Here is an 18,652-nt window from a genome sequence, read left to right on the forward strand (position 1 = left end):
AGTTTTCTTGGACTAAAAAAGCAATAGATTTTATTATTCTAGTACCAAAAAGTTAAAAGTCCCACCTGCAATTTATATAATAAAATATCGATACTTGATATAGTATTGCTATGGCAAATATCATTTTTGATTCACATGAATGCTCACCAGGTTTCACACATAAGTAGGCCTACAGAACTAATGAGAACAACAGGCTGGATTAAACATATAGAACATGGCCTTTCCCTGGTGGTTCATCAAACAGAACTAAACCCAAAAAAGGCAGTAAAAGATCCCAGAGCCAGAGGAGATGCTTTATGACTCACATTAATGCTAGCAGGTTTCACACATAAGTACGCCTACATAACTAATGATAACTACAGGCTTATTTAAAAATATTTAATCTGCTTAACTAACATAAGTATATTACACTGGCAAAATTGCAAAGGAAAATAAAAAAGTATACAACTCTACAGATATGTTTTGGAAGAGTTTTGTTTTGATACAGAAGGGGTAGCAGTGGATGGTGGAAGCTGAGAGTTTTTAACAGCTATAGTGCCATAGAAAGAGAAGCTGGAAGGCAGGTGAAGTTCTGCACACCCTTCAAACTCACTGATTAGCTTCCTTTGGTAGCAGTGCCAGCCTTTTCTTTGATATAAACGCAAGTCAAAAGGTCAAAACCTTGTTGCCTGTTGGCGCCACAGAAGGGGTTAGAATGGCCTCTGCTGGTTGAGCTCACACATAGCAAGAAGGCCTATAAATATGTTATGAAACTAAAAGATGAATTAAATAATAGAAACTTTAAAAAAAAAAAAATAGGCTAACTGCTGTCCTAAGCTACATATAACATTAGTTAGATTGTCTTAATCTGAAGTTACAGGTCACCAATGGTCTTACAAATGTTTAATTCTCCCTAACAGCCTCAATAAAGGAGAGGGGAAAAGCCCAAAAGCATAATACCACCTCTTTAACTTACAGGATTTGCACATCCCTCTGATTCACTGGGAGAGTAGTGGCCTTATACCTTCTGATCCCAACTGTGGTGTCCATGTCCAAGAGTGCGATTGCCCACTGAGACCTGAGGACCTGGCTGGACTTCGTGGTGCTGTGGACCCAATGGGACCCTCAACATGCATGGGAGTTGACAGATACTTAGCTGCACTAGAGTACATGCACAGCATTGGCTATGTGTAGGCTTATCTCTATGAACTGCTTCTCATATCCCACAGAAAAAACAACCCTATACAAATATTGTATTAGCTGGATGGGTGAGTTCACAAGCAAGGACTAAAGACTATGAAGGAAACTTATTACTGCAGTGTGTTTGAATTTTGTGTGATAGCTGAAATTAAAACATTTATTCCCATTCTTTATCTATTCTTTGCTTACATACATTTACAACTTACAATTACACTCAAAGATACAGTATGTGTTTTAACTGCTTGCACATGTTTAAGTATGCTTGTAGGCTACAGCCACAGCCCTTCTGATTCCTGACCTGTTTCTATCAGTCCAAACCATAACAGCCTTTTTATGTTGGTGTTGGTGTTGGTACTTGGATATATATTTATATATACATATAGTATGTACATGACTTTGAAATAGTCACGTTTTGTAGATTTGCAAAAGTGACGTTGTCATGACGACAGATGGCAATAAAGTCAGTCCCTCTAATTCTCACATTCAAAGTTTAAACTGGTACATTCTTTGTTCAACTTTATTATACTCTGAGATATCCATTCAAGTATTAATTTTAAGGTACATAACAGAATGCTCAACTTTGACTTGATTATTATCAGTGACCTTTTACAACATTTCTTATTTTCTTCAAACTGACAAAACTTTACCTTCACCAAATCCAGTCTAGTACATCAGTGACTTTGACTCCATTAACTGTCTTTGAGATTTTCAGCAAAGAATGGGACATAGCAGTCCAGGGAGAGCACAGAACATGGCCAAGAGAGGACTCTAATCTCGCCTTGACAGCAACTTTCAGCCAGCATGCACTTTTATACTTCAAGCTTTTTTTTGTCTTTAAAAAAAAGTTTCAAAAGTTTTTAATTATATAGTTATGTTTTGAGAATCCTTCATGGGCTTTGAGCCCATAAACATTTGATACTTGAATCAATGTAAAGCTTCAATTTAAAGGAAACCAGAAAATTAAGAGACCTCCTGAATTTAGAACTTGTTCCTCATAGAACACAAAAAAGGCTGCCATCTACTGACTATTTATGTCACAACCTACACACTTTCTAAACATGCATGGGTGATGTTGTGCAGTGTGCCCTAACAATGGTTTGCAGCAGAACTCATAGACTTCATATTAGTCCAAACCCACAATCATTAGTTGCAGTGCAACCTTACAGATGATCACAGAACTATTCATAACTGGTGTAGTGACCAGGCAAGCGCAGGATGTGGAAACAGGTGGATGATCTTGGATGGTCTGCCTGCACAACTTCCACTTGCATGTCCTGCATGGGCAGCTACCAGCCCACCCAGAATTTCACTAACTGCTTCAGTTTGTCTTCAGTCACTGGAATGGAGGTCAATAATTACACACCAATGGAAGAGAGGAGAACAAATATTAATTGAAATTGTGATTTTGAGACTCAGTTTGCAATACAGATGCATTGTACACTTTACATGAATGTAAACATGTCAGGTGATGCCACAAAAAACCCCATGGTATATTGCGATTATAACATGGATGTTGCAGTCACAAAAAAAATAAAAATAATAAAAAAAATACAATACATATTACCAGTCAGAGGTTTGGACACACCTGATTGTCCAAACCTCATATTGTCATAAATTATTACTTTCAACATGTTCTATAATGAACAGGTGGATCTCCACAAGAGAGCACAAAAACAAATATACCTGTCTCCACAAACTGCCATAGGTAGCCAGCAATTCTGCATTGGTTTGCAACAGGGCATTCATCATCATCCTCCTTTTCCCCTTCTACTGGCCAGATGATGTCTAGAATCTAAACGTCACATTTGACGAATGTGAATGAATTGAAAACACTACAAAAGCAAAATAACATCATTTGAGGGATGCTTTGCTGATTTTAAGCCACCATTAGTCATATTTGTGTGGGCAATGTGTTCAGATGAAATAGAATACCTGAGCAGTGCATTCAGCCATTGATTGACGTGGAAAAAACTCTGGTACTACATCTGGTCTGTCCTCCAACAGTAGCCATAACATGGAGTCTTGTAATCCCTGCCTCAGCTTTTTTATTTGTTACGAGGTTCACCTACATATATTATAGATATTAGAGAGAGTTGTTAATTATTTCAAGGTGTAAGGATATACAACAATATAGAAGAACATCCCAAATGTGCATATGCACCTAGGATGGCTTAAAAATCATAATTAGCTAGTAAAATATTGTACATTTCAGAAACAGATATATATCAGTTGCAAGTTTAACAGATGATGAATATAAATCCTACCAAAACAGAGCAATCCCTTTCCTAATGTATTTAAAGGTTCAGTGTAAGTCTTAGTGACATCTAGTGGTGAGGATTCCGAATGGCACCCCCCTCCCCTATCAAGCAAGTTGTATAGCAATGGTGCCTGAGACAGGACAAAGCTGTGGTCTGTGAGAGAAGAGATTGCCAGTCAAGAAATGAGATTTCTTTAGACAGATATATTAAGAAATTATGTAACACCAAATGTTTTTCTGAATATTATTGTTACTTGTTCATTAATAAACAACAGCCACATGAAGAAATGAAGTGCTACATGATGTCTTATACTCCTGTAATACATTATTTTTCATATTGGGAGTGTTGGCTCATCTGGACTAACATACCAAAGAAAATGAAGAAATTCTCAAAAACTATCACATCTAGTGCATCAAGTATGACCACTGACAGATACCAGGACAATGTAAGCCTCACTGTTTCTGCACCACAGTCCCATTATAAACCACATAATACATGAAGTTTACGAATGCGTTGTCAGGTGAGGATTAAGGCTCCTCTGGCTTTGCTTAATTAGATAAGCATGCAAATATTACCAAAACGTTTTTTTTTTTAAAATACAACAGAAACACAAAGTAGTACTGACAGCCATCATTTCAGCTTGTTTTAAAATGGTGAAACGTTTTTAATGGGCATTTAGCATTAATTGAAAGTACAAATTACACATTTGTGTGCACAGTGGGGAAGCAATATCCAAAAAAAACATGCTTGTTTTTAATCTTTAATGCAAATTTGGAAAGTATTTATTAGTGGTCACTTGATAGGCAAACGGTCTTGTTATATATCTTATTGCATCCCTAAAGTCTGACAAACTTATTTACCTGTGCCGCAGAAAACAGACAACTTCAGCACCGCTTTGAAAACATCTGTCCCACATTATAGCCTTCCTTCCGGAAAATCCAAAGCATCTGTGATTTCGGCCTTCGGCCGTCAGCTGTCAGTATCTGTCCCAACTGGTCTGGCTTCATGGTATAAAGATCCACATGCTGTTGGCTCTCCTGCTAAATAACACCTGTGCTTCTTCATTTGTCCAAATGTCACTTCCCTTCTAATAAACGAGAAGACTACTCAGACTTATTATTATTTCCTTTGTACATATTCAATGTTACTTTAGTGATGGGCGTCTACACTACCGGAATTATACAAGCAGAAGAAGAACGCCCTGATGACAAAACACGCTCTGTGGCGCTGTTTGTCCTTGTTGGCTATGGTAGAAACATGAGGACAAAATACAGCAACCTGCATTGGAGGGTGTGCCCGTGGTTATGTAGATAATAATGTCTCATTCTATGGTAATAAAAACATAATGGTTCATTATGTAAGGTCTTTATACAGCATTGAAAACAGAGTTATGGATCTTATATTGCATTTCTGTCAATAGAGCCTCAGAAATATTACACACTGAACCTTTAAGTGTTGTCAGCCATGTTTGTAGTCGGCTGACATTGTTAAAGTTCAAACTATCAGCTCTTGGAAGCTGTTAAGGTTGGACCATTTCGAAAGTTTATTGGTCTGATGTCTGTGCAGTAACTTACTACTCAGAACGCTGATTTCCATTTATTTGGTTTATATTTATCAAGATTACTCACTTAAGTGAGCAGTTTTAGAGCAAAACATTTCCAAAATAACTGGAAAACCAGGTAATTATTCACCTTATTATGGCAAGGAAGACTTCCTTTAATTAGTCTAACATAGGTTCTAAATTGTTGTAGCTTTCAGTTTCAAGTCAGACTCCCTCTAGAAACACTAACGTTACTTTACCTCTTAACATTCCAACGTCAGGTCCTCGCGGCAGCTTTCGGTATGTGCACACACACATAGTTGATATGTCAACTTCATATGATCTCTGACTATGCCAGATACTGTCGTCACATCTGCGTCGAGCTACTGGTGATGCAGCAGCAGCCGCCTGCCGCCAAGGGGCGGTGCTGTTTTAGAAAAAATACTCTAAGACATACACTTATAAAAACCTGTGTAAAATAGTAATTTTTCATGGTATTGGTATGAAATGTAAACTAGGACTAGGTAATGCTTTATCCTGTGGTCCTACTGTGCTTTCCAGCTAATAAGTCTCAGCTTTAGTTGTCTGCATGTACTTGTTAGCAAGCATTTATATATGAAAGATATATTAGTTGTAGTGTGTTTAAACCTATAATCATTCTGACTTTTGGGTTAGACACTCCAGAGTGTTCTCTTTCAGAGAAGCCCAAAACCATGCATATACTCCAAATGGTTCAAGAACTACATTCAATTTACTTTGGATATGCCTTGAATAGGCGTTTAGCATGAATTTTACAGGAATGTTAAGAGGTTAAAGAAAGATTTAACTATCTAGATTTGTTTTAATTAATACAGATGAGACAGATACTAAGGAACTCCCCCTAATGGTGGCATTTAGTCATCTTTTGTTTGGATCAAAGAGTCCATATTCCAGTTCACTTTAAGAAACTTGAGTGTTTAATTTATTGATTAGTTTATGCAATTACCATTCAGGATTTTAATAAGAGAGACAGTTAGCCTAGGTCGGCGCGGTGGTGCAGTGATTAGCACTGTCGCCACACAGCAAGAAGGTCATGGGTTCTGTGTGGAGTTTGCATGTTCTCCCCGTGTCTGCGTGGGTTCTCTCCGGGTGCTCCGGCTTCCTCCCACCATCCAAAGACTTGCAGGCTAGGTTAATTGGTGTCACCAAAATTGTCCTTAGGTGTGGATGTGAGTGTGAGTGGTTGTTTGTCTATGTGTGGCCCTGTGATGGACTGGCAACCTGTCCAGGGTGTACCCTGCCTTTCGCCCGATGTAAGATGGGATTGGCTCCAGCCCCCCGCGACCCTGTATGCAGGATAAGCGGTTGACGATGGATGGATGGATGCTCACAAGGGCAACTGTTAAATGCATGTAATCCATGAGTTTTCTCCAATTTGCTCAATCAAAAAACACCATCAGTATTAGATCTTGCATGGACCTGACTAACTGTTCAAACAGGTAAACGTAAAATTAAACCACAGTCTTCAATAATCAGAAAGGCCAGGGCAACCGGGGTTTGAACCCACGACCTTCTTGCTGTGAGGCGACAGCGCTCCCTTGTGAGCAACCTATGGGAGTAAAGGAAGGAAAAAATCAATGAAACTGAAACTCTACCTTACTGATTAAATACTGACAGCCACTAGGGTCAGGTGGAGGGATTCTTCTTTCACTTTAATTTGTCAATAATATAAGCAATTATCAATTAGTGATCAATCAGAAATTAATTTCAATTAAAAGATTTTCAATTTAATTAGTATCATATTTAGAGGAAAAGTTAGGATACTCAATTTGGTCTTTGCTAAGCTCATTAAGGATACCCATGTAAAAAGAGTAGATTTGGAGATTACGTTAATTAGTTGTTGCAAGCGGCCCAAAACGTGATAAGTTGTTTGAATTTAAATAAGAAGGTTTTTGAGTGAAACAACTGAATGTTAATTCTCATGAATCCATTAATTAAAATGAGATGGTAAAATGTTATCATGTCAAAAATTAGGTTCACATAATGTAATGTGAACGAATAATACATAAAAGGTGTCAATGGTCATTGTTGTTTCAAGAGTAAAATGCAGATTTAGCTATTTAGAAATAATTAGTCTGTGTTTCAATTTAGGTAAGCCCAAATATTTAGTGAACTTCGTACATTATCATAGAGACAAATTCAATTGCAATTATTAACGGCGATTGATAAACATGCTGCAACCTAGGTAGGTTTAAGCTTATAATGAGTTAATGTCTTTGAAATGATTAGCACAATCCAACAGATATCACCGATTTAAGCAGTTGACTAGTAAGTGAATGTTTAAATTAATTTTAGGACATTCATTTGCGAATTTAATTGGTTAACTAAGTTGTTAATCTATTCCAGAGAAATTCTCATTTGACTAGTATTATCCCTTGAAACAAGCACCCCTGACAAGAAGAAGAAGAAGAAGAAGAAAAAGCACCTTTATTGCCAAGTAGTGTTTTATACATAAGAGGAATTTGCTGTGGTGATAAGGTGCTACACGTAGACAAACATACAATTGACATAAATAAATGTAGAAATATATAAATATGGAATAGACAATGCAAGTTATAATGTAAAACTATTTGCAGAACTTTTTCATTATTCTGGGTTTGTGTAGTGCAGATGTATTGCAACAAACTGACAATATAAAAATATACAACAAAGATTTACAACAAATGTGTGCAATATGCCAGGTTTGTGCATGATATGAAATGAAATAGTGTTTACATGTGCAGAGACTTACTAAATATTATTTGCAAGGGGGGAGTGACAGCGGAGGACCCCGGCCTTGTTGTTGAGGCTAGCTGCAGATGGGTAGAAGCTGTTTTTGTGGCGTTTTGGTCCTGATGGACTGCAGCAACTGCCCAAACAGTTTGTGTCCCGGGTGGGAGGGGTCAGCTGCAATCTTTCCTGCTCGCCTCAGAGTCCTGGAGGCATCCTGAAGAGATGGAAGATTGCAGCCTGCCTTTGTCCCTGGTAGTGGCAGCAGCGTGATGAGTGATGGTGATGGAGGAGGTGAAGATGGACTCAATGATGGTGGTGTAGAAGTGCACCATCATTGTCTTTGGTAGGCTGAACTTCTTCAGCTGCTGCAGGAAGTACATCCTCTGCTGGGCCTTTTTGGTGAGAGAGGTGATGTTCAGCTTCCACTTGAGGTCCTGGGAGATGATGGTGCCCAGGAAGCGGAAGGAGTCAACACTGGCAACTGGGGAGTCACACAGGATGATGGGGGAGGGTGTGGCTGGGCTCTTTCTGAAGTCCACGACCATCTCCACTGTCTTCAGAGCATTGAGCTCTAGACTGTTCTGGCAGCACCAGGTCACCAGATGGTCAATTTCCAACCTTTAGACGGACTCATCCCCACCAGAGATGATCCCAATGACTGTGGTGTCATCCGCAAACTTCAGGAGCTTGACGGACTTGGATTACCGTATGAAACAATATTGACCTTAAATTTCCAGCCCTCAAATTAAGAGACCTTGGATAGCCAAAATAAATTCATGTATTTCAAGTAAAGTGTTTAAAAGAATGATGATACGTTAATTACAGTTTAAATTATATGGTGTTTTAGCATCTGTGTTATTCCAAAATATTCTACTATGCCTAAAAAGGTCAACAACTAGATATCCACTACTGGTCTAAGATCTGGAAGCCATGTGAAGTTTAAATATTGACAGAAAAGGGTTCGGAGTTGACCTCATTGCCACATGATTTTTTGGAAAATTTAGACTTGTGGTGCATTTAGTGTTCCACATTATCAACTCATTATGAGATAGGCTGCAGGGGTGGGGAGAGGCTTTTTCCTTCTGACCTGATGAAGTTTGTTGAGCTGGGAGCAGATTCCACTATTAACCTGAAACGCTGTCTGAAAGAGGCGGCAGAGCATCGCTCGCCGAGTCATCAACCAACTGAGGGTGTTTGGTTGATTGTCTACACAGACTGTGCTGTCAAACAATATTGCTTTTCTCATGCCAAACAAAGATGTGTGTGTGACCGACTTGTGGAGTCATGGCATTTTCACTTTGTGAGAATATATTCTTGACATCCAAATAAAAGATAGCTGATCCAGATCAGGTTACCTTGTTCATTTGGTGCAAATTTTATGTTTTGAAGCATGTTTCCATATCTTAGCTGATCAATCCCATTAATTGATTCTCATAAAAATATACACTAATTAGGAACCAGATGTGAAGTATTTCATCATGAGTAAAAGTTTTTAAGTTCAGTAATTTACTCGAATAAAAAAGTAATAAGGTTTAAAGTGCATGTGTTTTTGTTATAAAGTGCATGTGTTTTTGTTTATATAATCAAAATTATATAAAGCTCATCATCTTAAATTAATGTTAATAAAGCTGGAAATTCATTAAATTAAATTAGATACTAAGAGCTTTGTGAACATTATCTAGCACATGACCCCAGAAGATCATTAGATTTATTCTTGTCCACTATGTGTCTATTGTTTATGCCAAATGCTGGCGTAAACATGGTACTACAAAATAAATGAATATAGAAGAGTACAATATTACCATCTAAAATGGGAGGGAAGCTAGAATATAAAAGGGCCAAGATTAAAAACCCTGATGTCAAGTACAGTAGCTTAAAAGATAATCATACTAACTTTTTGTTGCTAAGCATGAAGAAATCATTTGGTCCAAAGCAAATATATTCCAAAATGAAATTTATTTTCCGTTATGATGATTTCAATAGAAACTTTAAGCTACAGAGTACCTTTTTGTCCAAACAGTGTTATTATAGTAACAAGAATATTGTAAACTTTGTCTCTTTAAGCATTTTGCCATTTAAGTAGTACATCATTACTCTAGGGAATTGGTAAGAAGAAGCAAACAAGCTTCCTTGTGTGTTGCAAACATGGAGACAGTTAACCTCTTTGTTCGATTTAAACCAAATTGTCAAATTGACAAATTTGACAAATTGTTTTGAAAAATTTTGAAACTGTGTATATTGTTTAAATTTTGAGTGTCAAGATATGACTGACTGACATTTTATGTGATCCACAGGAGCGGAAACCAAGCTACTAGAATAAGAAAACCCAGAAAGGGGGGTGGAAAAACCTCCCCTAGTGGTGTAAAATTCTGTTACCAGATAACAATAATTAAAGATAATATCTAGGTTTACACTTGTTGAAGTGATATTGAAGTTAGATTAGTTAAAGAATTTTAAATTAGAGACAATAGTTTCACTTATAAAGTGATGAAATTAATTATGTGTTTGTTGTCTTCACAGTGAAGCATCATTAAAGAACACTCGCGTTAGGAAGCTGGAGTGAACTCATCATGCCATAATCACATGCCTGTGTTTGTCTTCAAATGAAACAATGACATTTTTGAGTGGTAATGATTCAAGATTAGTTTAGAATAAGTTGATTAAATAAAAGCATGGACCTAAATGTAAGAAACCAGTTCAATTTTTGACATAAAAATGTTTGGATTCATTTTAGGCTAAGCTAAAGCAATTAGGTGCTCAAAAGCAAGTTTCACATATTTAATGACTAAATTTAAGCTGAACAGCTTGTTAAAAGGGGTGAGAAGGAGTAATAAAGTAAATCATAAACCAAGGTAAATTTAATTAAAATTCACATAACACATAGAGTAGTGCATTAAAAGATTGTTTAGTCACTTTAAAGAAGGTTTTGATTTATCTTAATGCCATTGATGTGATGTGTGAGTTTTGCAAATTTAAATGAAAGACATGATGAATATCTGTTTGAGTCAAGAATGATTCGAAAATCTTTCCAGTACTGAGAATGGAATAAGTTAAAGACTATTTTAGTATCTGTTCATTTTAGATTAAAAAGAGGTTAGAAAATATTTGATTAAAAATCAATTTCCCAATGTCAGTTGCATATTTCCAGATTGACTTAAAGGAAGAGTTTGTCATTTGGGGAAATAAGCTCCTCAGCTTTCTTGTCAAGATTAGAAGATCTATGCCACTCTTTCATTCGTACGCTGTACAATATGAATTTATACAGCCAGCCGCTGGTTAGCTTAGCATAAAGACTGGAAACAAAGGGAAACAGCTAGCCTGGCTTTGGGTTAAAGGGTAACTAAATCCTCCTCCAGCACCTCTGAAGCGCACCAATTAACATGTTATATCTCCGTACAAAAGTCTTTGTGCCAAGCTAAGCAAACAAGCTGCTGGCTGCAGTTTCACAAAAATTGTTTGTAGAAAAATGGATAATTAGAAAATGAGAAAGTTTGCTTTATAAAATTGCAGGTTCAATGCATTGTTGTTTTATGCTAACAAAATACAGACAAAAAGAAACATCTTTCATATTAGGGCATTTATTTATACAGAACATTTTAATCTTACATAAATAAACCTATCATGCAATAAATGGTTTCTCTCTCTGAATAAGGGGCCCTTAACTCTCACGGGGCCCTCCCATGGCAGAAGAAAAGTCACCTCCTTGTGTACTGGTTCGAGTACATTCTCACATGTTGTCCAAGGAGCAGCGGGTGTTCATACAGAAGGACTGAGGTGTGGTGGAGGTCTGGGGAGGGGGCATGCAGGCACGGCAGGTGTAGGTACAGGACCATTATGGGATTTTGGTACGGGACGAAGACCAGTAGAGGAGCATGAAGACCTGGACACGGCATGGGGGACATGTCTGTTTCTTCCACAGCCACCGGTCCATGCACTGAAACACATTTTAAAAGAAATTATTCCATCTGTTCTATCTATTTAGGATTTCTGCCAGTATTGATTTCCCTCACTGATGTCAGGAGGTAATTTCCAACATGCTGACCTACAGTAAGCAAATCCACGACAGGATCAACACTGTCCCTGACCCCGAGGACACTGCTGTCACTTGTTTTACTTTGCTGTGCATTCACTGTATTGTTGAAGGAGTGCATTTATAAAAAGTTATTAGAAGAAAACATGTGATGTCATTTCCTTGGCGATTTATTGACTTTCTTTCTTTTCTGCTTCAACATAAAATGCAAACACTGAAGTTATGATTGAACATAAAAACACATCATTTTAAACTTCATTAAAAACAAGTCGCCCTACAGGTCCACAGACTATACAGTATATAATGTTACTGGAAACAGTAAATTAAAAGACAGCGCTAAATCACAGCAGCTGAGACAAAATAATAGGATCTACTGTATGTGCCATATTTCATATAAAAGTGGTAGAGCTAATATGTATATGTATGAGTCACATATTCATCAAAAAAGATTTTTTTTTTTAAATTCTAACTTTTAAAATGCTTTCACAATTATGAAGTACAATTTATGGTTCTTGCTATATTCAGCTTTTGACACTAAAGATAAAGAGTTGTGAAGACTCCAAAGCTGACATAGCAATGGGGCCCACAGGGGGCTGTTTTACAGGTTCAGGTCAGGCACAGTCACGGCCCTGAGATTAAACACTTGAACATCACACCATACAGCAGTAAATGTTCAGGAGAGTATCCTGATGTCTGGCCCATGGGTGCAAATCCTCCATTTATCCAACCGATGAGTCACCTCTTCCCATAGAATGATATCAGCGATGTCTCCGCAGGGAAAGTTGTCGACGGAATGTGTGATGCTCCTTCTCCGTGGAGATTGGCCCGTCCGCCGACTTCCTCCTCTCATCCGAGAGCCTCCTCACCTGACAAGCCGCTGCTTCACTGCCACTGCGGGGCCGACACTGCTCCAACCTCTGAGGTGCCTTCAGCACCCACCAAACGGAGACATCATGATCAGTAGGCTAAGTGTCAAGTCCTCAGACCAGGGGGAAGCTGTTTTAGTGCTCCATGCTTCCACAGAGATAAGTTTCAGGTGTAGGCAGATTGTTTTCATACCTTGCACATCATGCATATCCTGGAATTAGCTGCTTTCATGCACCAAGGATCTGATAGCCTATCTGACATGCTGCGATTGGAGTGAATGAGTGAAGAATCCTTTGCAGTGGGAAGGTCGGGGAAGTTTAAACACAGTGAACAGGAGACATGCAATGCGTCTGGCTTATGAAAGATGTTTTACCTCTTTGTGGAAGCGGTGTGTACAGTGAAGCTCTTGAACTACCCCCCCACTCTTCTGCATGTCCTCATGACAGATCAGGCACAGCCTGTCATCATCATTCTGTAAAAGAAAGAATCAACTTTCTTTTTAAATCAGAACCTGACTTGTAATACTACAGTCGCCTAATTAAGTATTTATCTGGTACATTTACAGTATTAATGTTGTCTTTTCAGACAGCTAAAGGATATGAAGAATGTATGGATACATACACATTTAGCCACATACTCTTCTCCATAAATCCCTAAATGATCTGAATAATGTTTAGGCAAACAAAAATATACTGGAGGCCTATGTAATTAACAGGGTTTCTATACTTCCACTATGTATTAACAGTTATACAGTAAAGTTTTTGCTATTATATCTAACCACAGGAAGCTTTGTAATAAAAAAAAAAAAAATAAAACCTAACATCATCATTGGTTTTACATTGCAATATGTAAATATTCAATACCCAAATGCAAAATACAGACATGATCTAGCTCTTTCTTAAAATGTGAAATATCTTATTACAAAAGATACAGCTGAATTATACAATGAGCTTTTTGGACATGTCATGCAGTTCAAACCTGTTCATGATCCTGTCAGTACATTAAGGTAATACACCTTTTAATCTGTCTTAAAGATTTAAAGTGATCTTTAAATCTTTAAGAGCTTCATAATACACTATTAGGGAAAGATAGAGAGCACCAACCTTGATCGACCCTGCGGTTAACTAGGTAATCTGCAACACACATGGCTAGTAAAGAAAGACCTCTAAAAACTGCGTAAATTTTATGTAACTATCACACGTCTGCTCACCGTGGTCTTCTTGTCACGGAGACAAAGTCTCCTCCCGAATGACTCTGTGAGCTCTGGGATAGTGGAGATGCGGTTCTCTGGGATAGCTGACTTGGGGCGGCTGTTGTCGTCTGAAGAGGCGCGTCGAGCTCTCTGGTGGGGCCTGACCTCCCCCTTATCCTCTCTATTTTTGATGTGGCTCCCGGCGGCAGCCATTGTCGCTGCATGGAGCCTGTTCAACTTCATGGCATCTAATTGTGACTGGGGACCACACAGAGAAGGACAGCCAGTTCTATTACACGGTGTAAAAATGTGCCCACAATGATTCCATCTCAGCTCAGAGGAAAACAATAGTGTAATATTTCCACATTTCTAATAATAACTGAGAGTGCATTAAGCTAGACAGACGACCATGTTAAGCTTTTGTCTGTGATTGGGGTTAATCACTCCTAATATTCTTAAGTAACATGTTGTCAATGCATACACCTAATTATAGTTTGTCCCTTGATTATTTACACAACAACAATAATCAGATTATTACACTTTAATGTTGTGTATTCCCTCATCACTCTCTGCTAAACCTTAGTGCTGCTGCTGATAAATTCAGCAACAATAGAGAGTGACAGCCTTTGTGCCAAGATGATGACTGTGTCATAACAGTAAGGATTAATTAAAGGGTACTCCAACAATATAGTATTGCACTTTTAGTCTCTAGTTTTGGTCAGGATCCCAAACGCTGGAACCTACATTTCCCACACTGCAACTCAATAGCAGATTTTATTTACAATCCTCCCTTCCTAGTAAACACCCACTTCTTTCCTCACTATGAAAAGCAGATTTTCTTTAATATATTTGGAGTCTCCAAGCCAAAGTTGAGATCTGTGTAAAATAATCATTAAGAACAAAAAAGGCTTAGTGGTCTGAGGCCTATCGTGTCATGTATTTGAGTTTGTAATCAGTGTCTAAAAAGATTACAGTACATGCAGTATCTGTCTCCTTATATTAATTGTTGAGTCATTTGGCTTGTTCCTCCTCTGGATCAAATTATCTGTGTTGGCAGAGGCAGGCACTGGCTTTCATGTTGGAAAATGATTAAAATTTTCAGCTGAGCTGCAGCCTCAGTGCTTTGTTTGACACCACCAAGAGGCCGATCCATATGAGCATGTGTCGCCATTTCTCTATTCAGCTGCTTTTGTTTCACATAACTTGCCAGTTAACTCAGGGGATTGTCTTTGGTTCCAAAGGAATACAACTAAAGACCTCCAAATGTAAACAAGTGCAGCTCTAATCATATGACAGCATGCCATCAGCACTGCTTTTATGGAAAGAAACACATAAATTAATCACACACTCATTGTTGCTTGTCCATCCATATGTCTACATTTTGGTAAACATCTGATCTGCTTAATTCTCCTTGACTGGTTTGGGTACCTAATGTGTGAGCCACAAGTGTGCTGCTGTTTGGTGGCATTGACCTCTGACCTCCCTATGACAGGAGGTAAGTGAAAAGTGAATAAGGAAGCACACTGTTACATAGAGCGCATGTCTTTCCATAGAGGTATTGCATGCCTTTGTCCATGACCAAAAACAACAGAATATGATTTCCCATTGTTGTTTCAGTTTGAGATTAATGCTGAGGAATATCTTTAAAACTTCCACAGACATCAATGCTTTGGCAGGAAACATGTGCATGCTGTTTGCCTACACTGATGTAAAGTAATACAGAAATTAAAGACAAGTCACTCACAACATTACTAATCCTGTACTTTGTAGGGTTTTATTTTGGAATCTTGCATGTTGCCAGATAACAACACAGGAAGTTCAATAAACTCATGTTGCCAAGAGCTGCACTATTTTTAAACAACACATTTAAATGTGCATGTCTGTGTGTTTAAGTGCTGGGGGAGAGGAGGGGGTACCATATTTAATTTCTTTGTACAAACATGTGTTTTATGATGATAAATAAATTACATTGATATACATTATGTTAAATAGATTGAGGCAAATTACAGGTCAGGACAGACTATTACTAAATGCTACAACAGACGAACATAGCCTGCATAGTGCTCATACCAACGTGTGGGTTTTCCATGTCTGCAGAGTATACACATGCATTAATCTAATGTCGTTGTGTGCCAAAATACGATCAAACTTTTCTTTCTTTTTCAAACTTATTACTTGTACTATCACTTGTACATATACTATACATAACTTTTGTCAAATTTTCACCTTGACATATTGGATTTTGATTCATTTAGTTGCATAAAGTAATTATTTGTTAATTTATTTGTAAAGGTAGTAGCATTAAAAAGTTTACATCCGTTAAAGAAAACTTCTTGTGCTGTGGTCAGACATGGGCATTTTGTTAAAAGTGTGTGGCTGCTGTTTATATGTCAACTGAACAAAGTCTCACGCATGCATCCACTAAAGGCTGCTGGTCCTTACCACAGTCGGGAGTGATGCTCTTCGATCAACTTGTGTTTTTGAAGGTCTTCTGAAACTGCGTTTTCTGTCTCTGGAGTGTCCAGCTTCTGCTCCGTGACCCCAGTAACTGCTCATCCATTTTGTGAAGTTACCATCGTCATCTTCATCATTATCCGTAATGAAAGCAGGTAGGAGTCTGAGAGACATGATGGAGTTGTGCAGCAAGTCCCAGTACAACAGATGAACGTGTGATCCCAGCCGTGTGCCACAGAGGGTATAGACAAAACTGAGCTGACCTACTAAGCCTCTGACTGACTGGCTGCTCTAGTGCACAGCACTGTCCCACAAGGCTAAGTTAACATACTTTAATTAGATCCCTCTGTAGCCTCAACAACTCCTGCTGTGGCTGTTTTATTCTTGGATGATCCAAAAATAAACTGCAGAGCTTTTGCTGTAGCCTTTAAATAAGTGAATCCTTTATAATCTATTCGACGTTCCTGGGAGAAAGTAAAAATGGAGGTAATGAGAAACAAACAGAAAGGCGGGAGTCTGACAGGAACAGTATTTTGGCACTGGGTTCGTGATGTGACCACTGCTTTTAATTTTTCCATTACAGTCATGGGCCTGGGGGTAAACAACTGAAACTCCAATTTCCCCATACTTTCCACTCACTGAGTACATCAAACCTGTCAATAATTATGGAGTGCAGGCTATCCTGTCCACTGCTGAATGCTGTGAGCTGGTGGCTTGTGTAATACAGGACGGGGAGGAAGCATATCCTTTCATATTACACTGAGTACTACTGAATTATATTTACTTTTTTCTTGTCTTTATTTTCAGAGGTCAAAATTGTCACATACAGTTCTGAAATGAGAAAACTGTGTGTACACAATTGGAAAAGCAAACCTTTGCACAAGTTGAAAACAAAACATTAATAAGCACATATTATATGAAGTTGTACTGGACAATGAGTTGATGTTTTCCACTTCGTCAGAGCGCATATGTGGTTAGTTCACTCTTAATACAATACAATGATTAATACAAAATTAATACAATGCCTTCATCTGTACCACATATTAAAAACAATTTATAATTGGAATGTAAATTGTGCATAGAAATTTAGGATTCAGATAAAATAGATGTTTTTCTACACTTTCAATACATTTAAGAGATAATATATTACCAACACTAAATATGCAAATGCGTCATAGTGAAGTCTTATGGTACCTGGAGTGCTCTGAAACTGACGTAAGAAAAACAGGCTGGACCAAACGAGCTATTTAAAGTTACCAAATACTGTTACACCACTCCAATGACTTGAGTGGTCCTTCAATTTTGTACATTTATGTAAGTATTGTAACACTTTGTTTGCATACAAATATGACCTGACAATGACAAATAAACTGCAACGTAAATATAAGATATTTTGCTTAAGTTTTCAGCTTTAGGTCGATGAAATTTATACTTGAACATGAACAACATTTTCTTTCCCAAACTGAAAGGTTCAAAATGCTGGTAATCATCTCATATCAAGGGGAGGATAAATCTGGGCAGGAACTGCTATGTAACATTCATGCTGCTTTGCCATGTAATCTCAGATAAAGATTACAGTAATCTGCTGTTTTTCCAAAGATGGGAGCCATTTAAGGTCGCACCTGAACACAGAGAACAATGAAACAAACAAAACAAACAACAAATACTCTTAATATATGGATACATATAGCCAGAATATACAAATCTACCATGTACATAATACAGTAATTCAGTAATCAGATTACAGATTCAGAGGGATTGGCCAAAGTAACTATCATCATCAATCTTTTTTTTTTCACAGTGGTTTGAGTTGTACGTCTGAAATATAAAGAAGTGAAATTTATATTGTGGACTGGAGGAACAGACTACAACCAATTTAACTTGCTTTCACATCAGTGTATGTGTGTGTGTGTGTGTGTGTGTGTGTGTTCCAAAACTGCTAAATAGTATTAAAAAAATACTTTGATCCAGTGAAAAATACTGTATAAATAACAAACTGTGTAAATAAAACATACCTGCATGAGCACCTGAGGTTAATCTGATTAAATGATGTAACTGGAGTCAATTGGTGTATTTATGTAGTTGATCTCTAAAGATAGGCTATACATTTTCAAAGAACCTTCATCTAAACAACTCCCTGCACTATAGGAGCACATGCACGTCTCAGTGGACACAGCTCTCCAAACATCTAGTGGAGCAAAGACTAAAACTAGGCTGTGCTAACAAGAGCAGGCACCTTTTACAAGAATAACACACAGAGTCAGGAATAAAAGATCAGACAACCTTATTGTGACCTCTGTCAGTAGCCCTTTTATCCTTTCCACAGCAACAATATCTGCTGGGTCACTGAAGAGAGACACAACACACATAATATACAGTAC

General features: G+C 37.8%; 1 protein-coding gene and 1 long non-coding RNA gene across 3 annotated transcripts; both read right to left on the bottom strand.

Moving 5' to 3' along the window:
* Positions 1-1,592: 1,592 nt before the first annotated feature.
* LOC119901408 lies at positions 1,593-5,320 on the bottom strand. The gene is made up of 4 exons (XR_005444191.1): positions 5,238-5,320; positions 3,112-3,244; positions 2,863-2,971; positions 1,593-2,515 (listed from the first exon to the last, which is right to left on the bottom strand). It is a non-coding gene; the product is annotated as an uncharacterized LOC119901408 (long non-coding RNA).
* Positions 5,321-11,286: 5,966 nt separating this feature from the next.
* Positions 11,287-16,770, bottom strand: lnp1 (leukemia NUP98 fusion partner 1). Of its 2 annotated transcripts, XM_038716608.1 has the most exons (5): positions 16,260-16,770; positions 13,836-14,075; positions 12,999-13,097; positions 12,498-12,684; positions 11,287-11,662 (listed from the first exon to the last, which is right to left on the bottom strand). In XM_038716608.1, exons 1-4 carry the CDS (start codon positions 16,443-16,445, stop codon positions 12,517-12,519), a joined length of 693 nt encoding a protein of 230 aa, XP_038572536.1. In that variant the 5' UTR covers positions 16,446-16,770; the 3' UTR covers positions 11,287-11,662; positions 12,498-12,516. The 2 variants fall into 2 exon arrangements, with proteins under 2 accessions (XP_038572536.1, XP_038572537.1); XM_038716609.1 differs by lacking the exon at positions 12,498-12,684 and having other exon boundaries at positions 16,260-16,767.
* Positions 16,771-18,652: the final 1,882 nt, after the last annotated feature.

Source organism: Micropterus salmoides, unplaced genomic scaffold (genome assembly GCF_014851395.1).
Source record: "Micropterus salmoides isolate LMB-PRFRI ecotype aquatic unplaced genomic scaffold, ASM1485139v1 Ms_hic_scaffold_13, whole genome shotgun sequence".
Taxonomy (NCBI): domain Eukaryota; kingdom Metazoa; phylum Chordata; class Actinopteri; order Centrarchiformes; family Centrarchidae; genus Micropterus; species Micropterus salmoides.

What these genes read in the sequence shown, in the direction of transcription:
- lnp1 (XM_038716608.1), bottom strand. Translation starts at nt 16,445, where the DNA reads ATGTCTCTCAGACTCCTACCTGCTTTCATTACGGATAATGATGAAGAT. An exon ending in TCCGTGACAAGAAGACCACG is followed by an intron (nt 13,098 to 13,835) that starts GTGAGCAGACGT and finishes TTTCTTTTACAG; the next exon opens with AATGATGATGACAGGCTGTG. An exon ending in CACACCGCTTCCACAAAGAG is followed by an intron (nt 12,685 to 12,998) that starts GTAAAACATCTT and finishes TGGGTGCTGAAG; the next exon opens with GCACCTCAGAGGTTGGAGCA.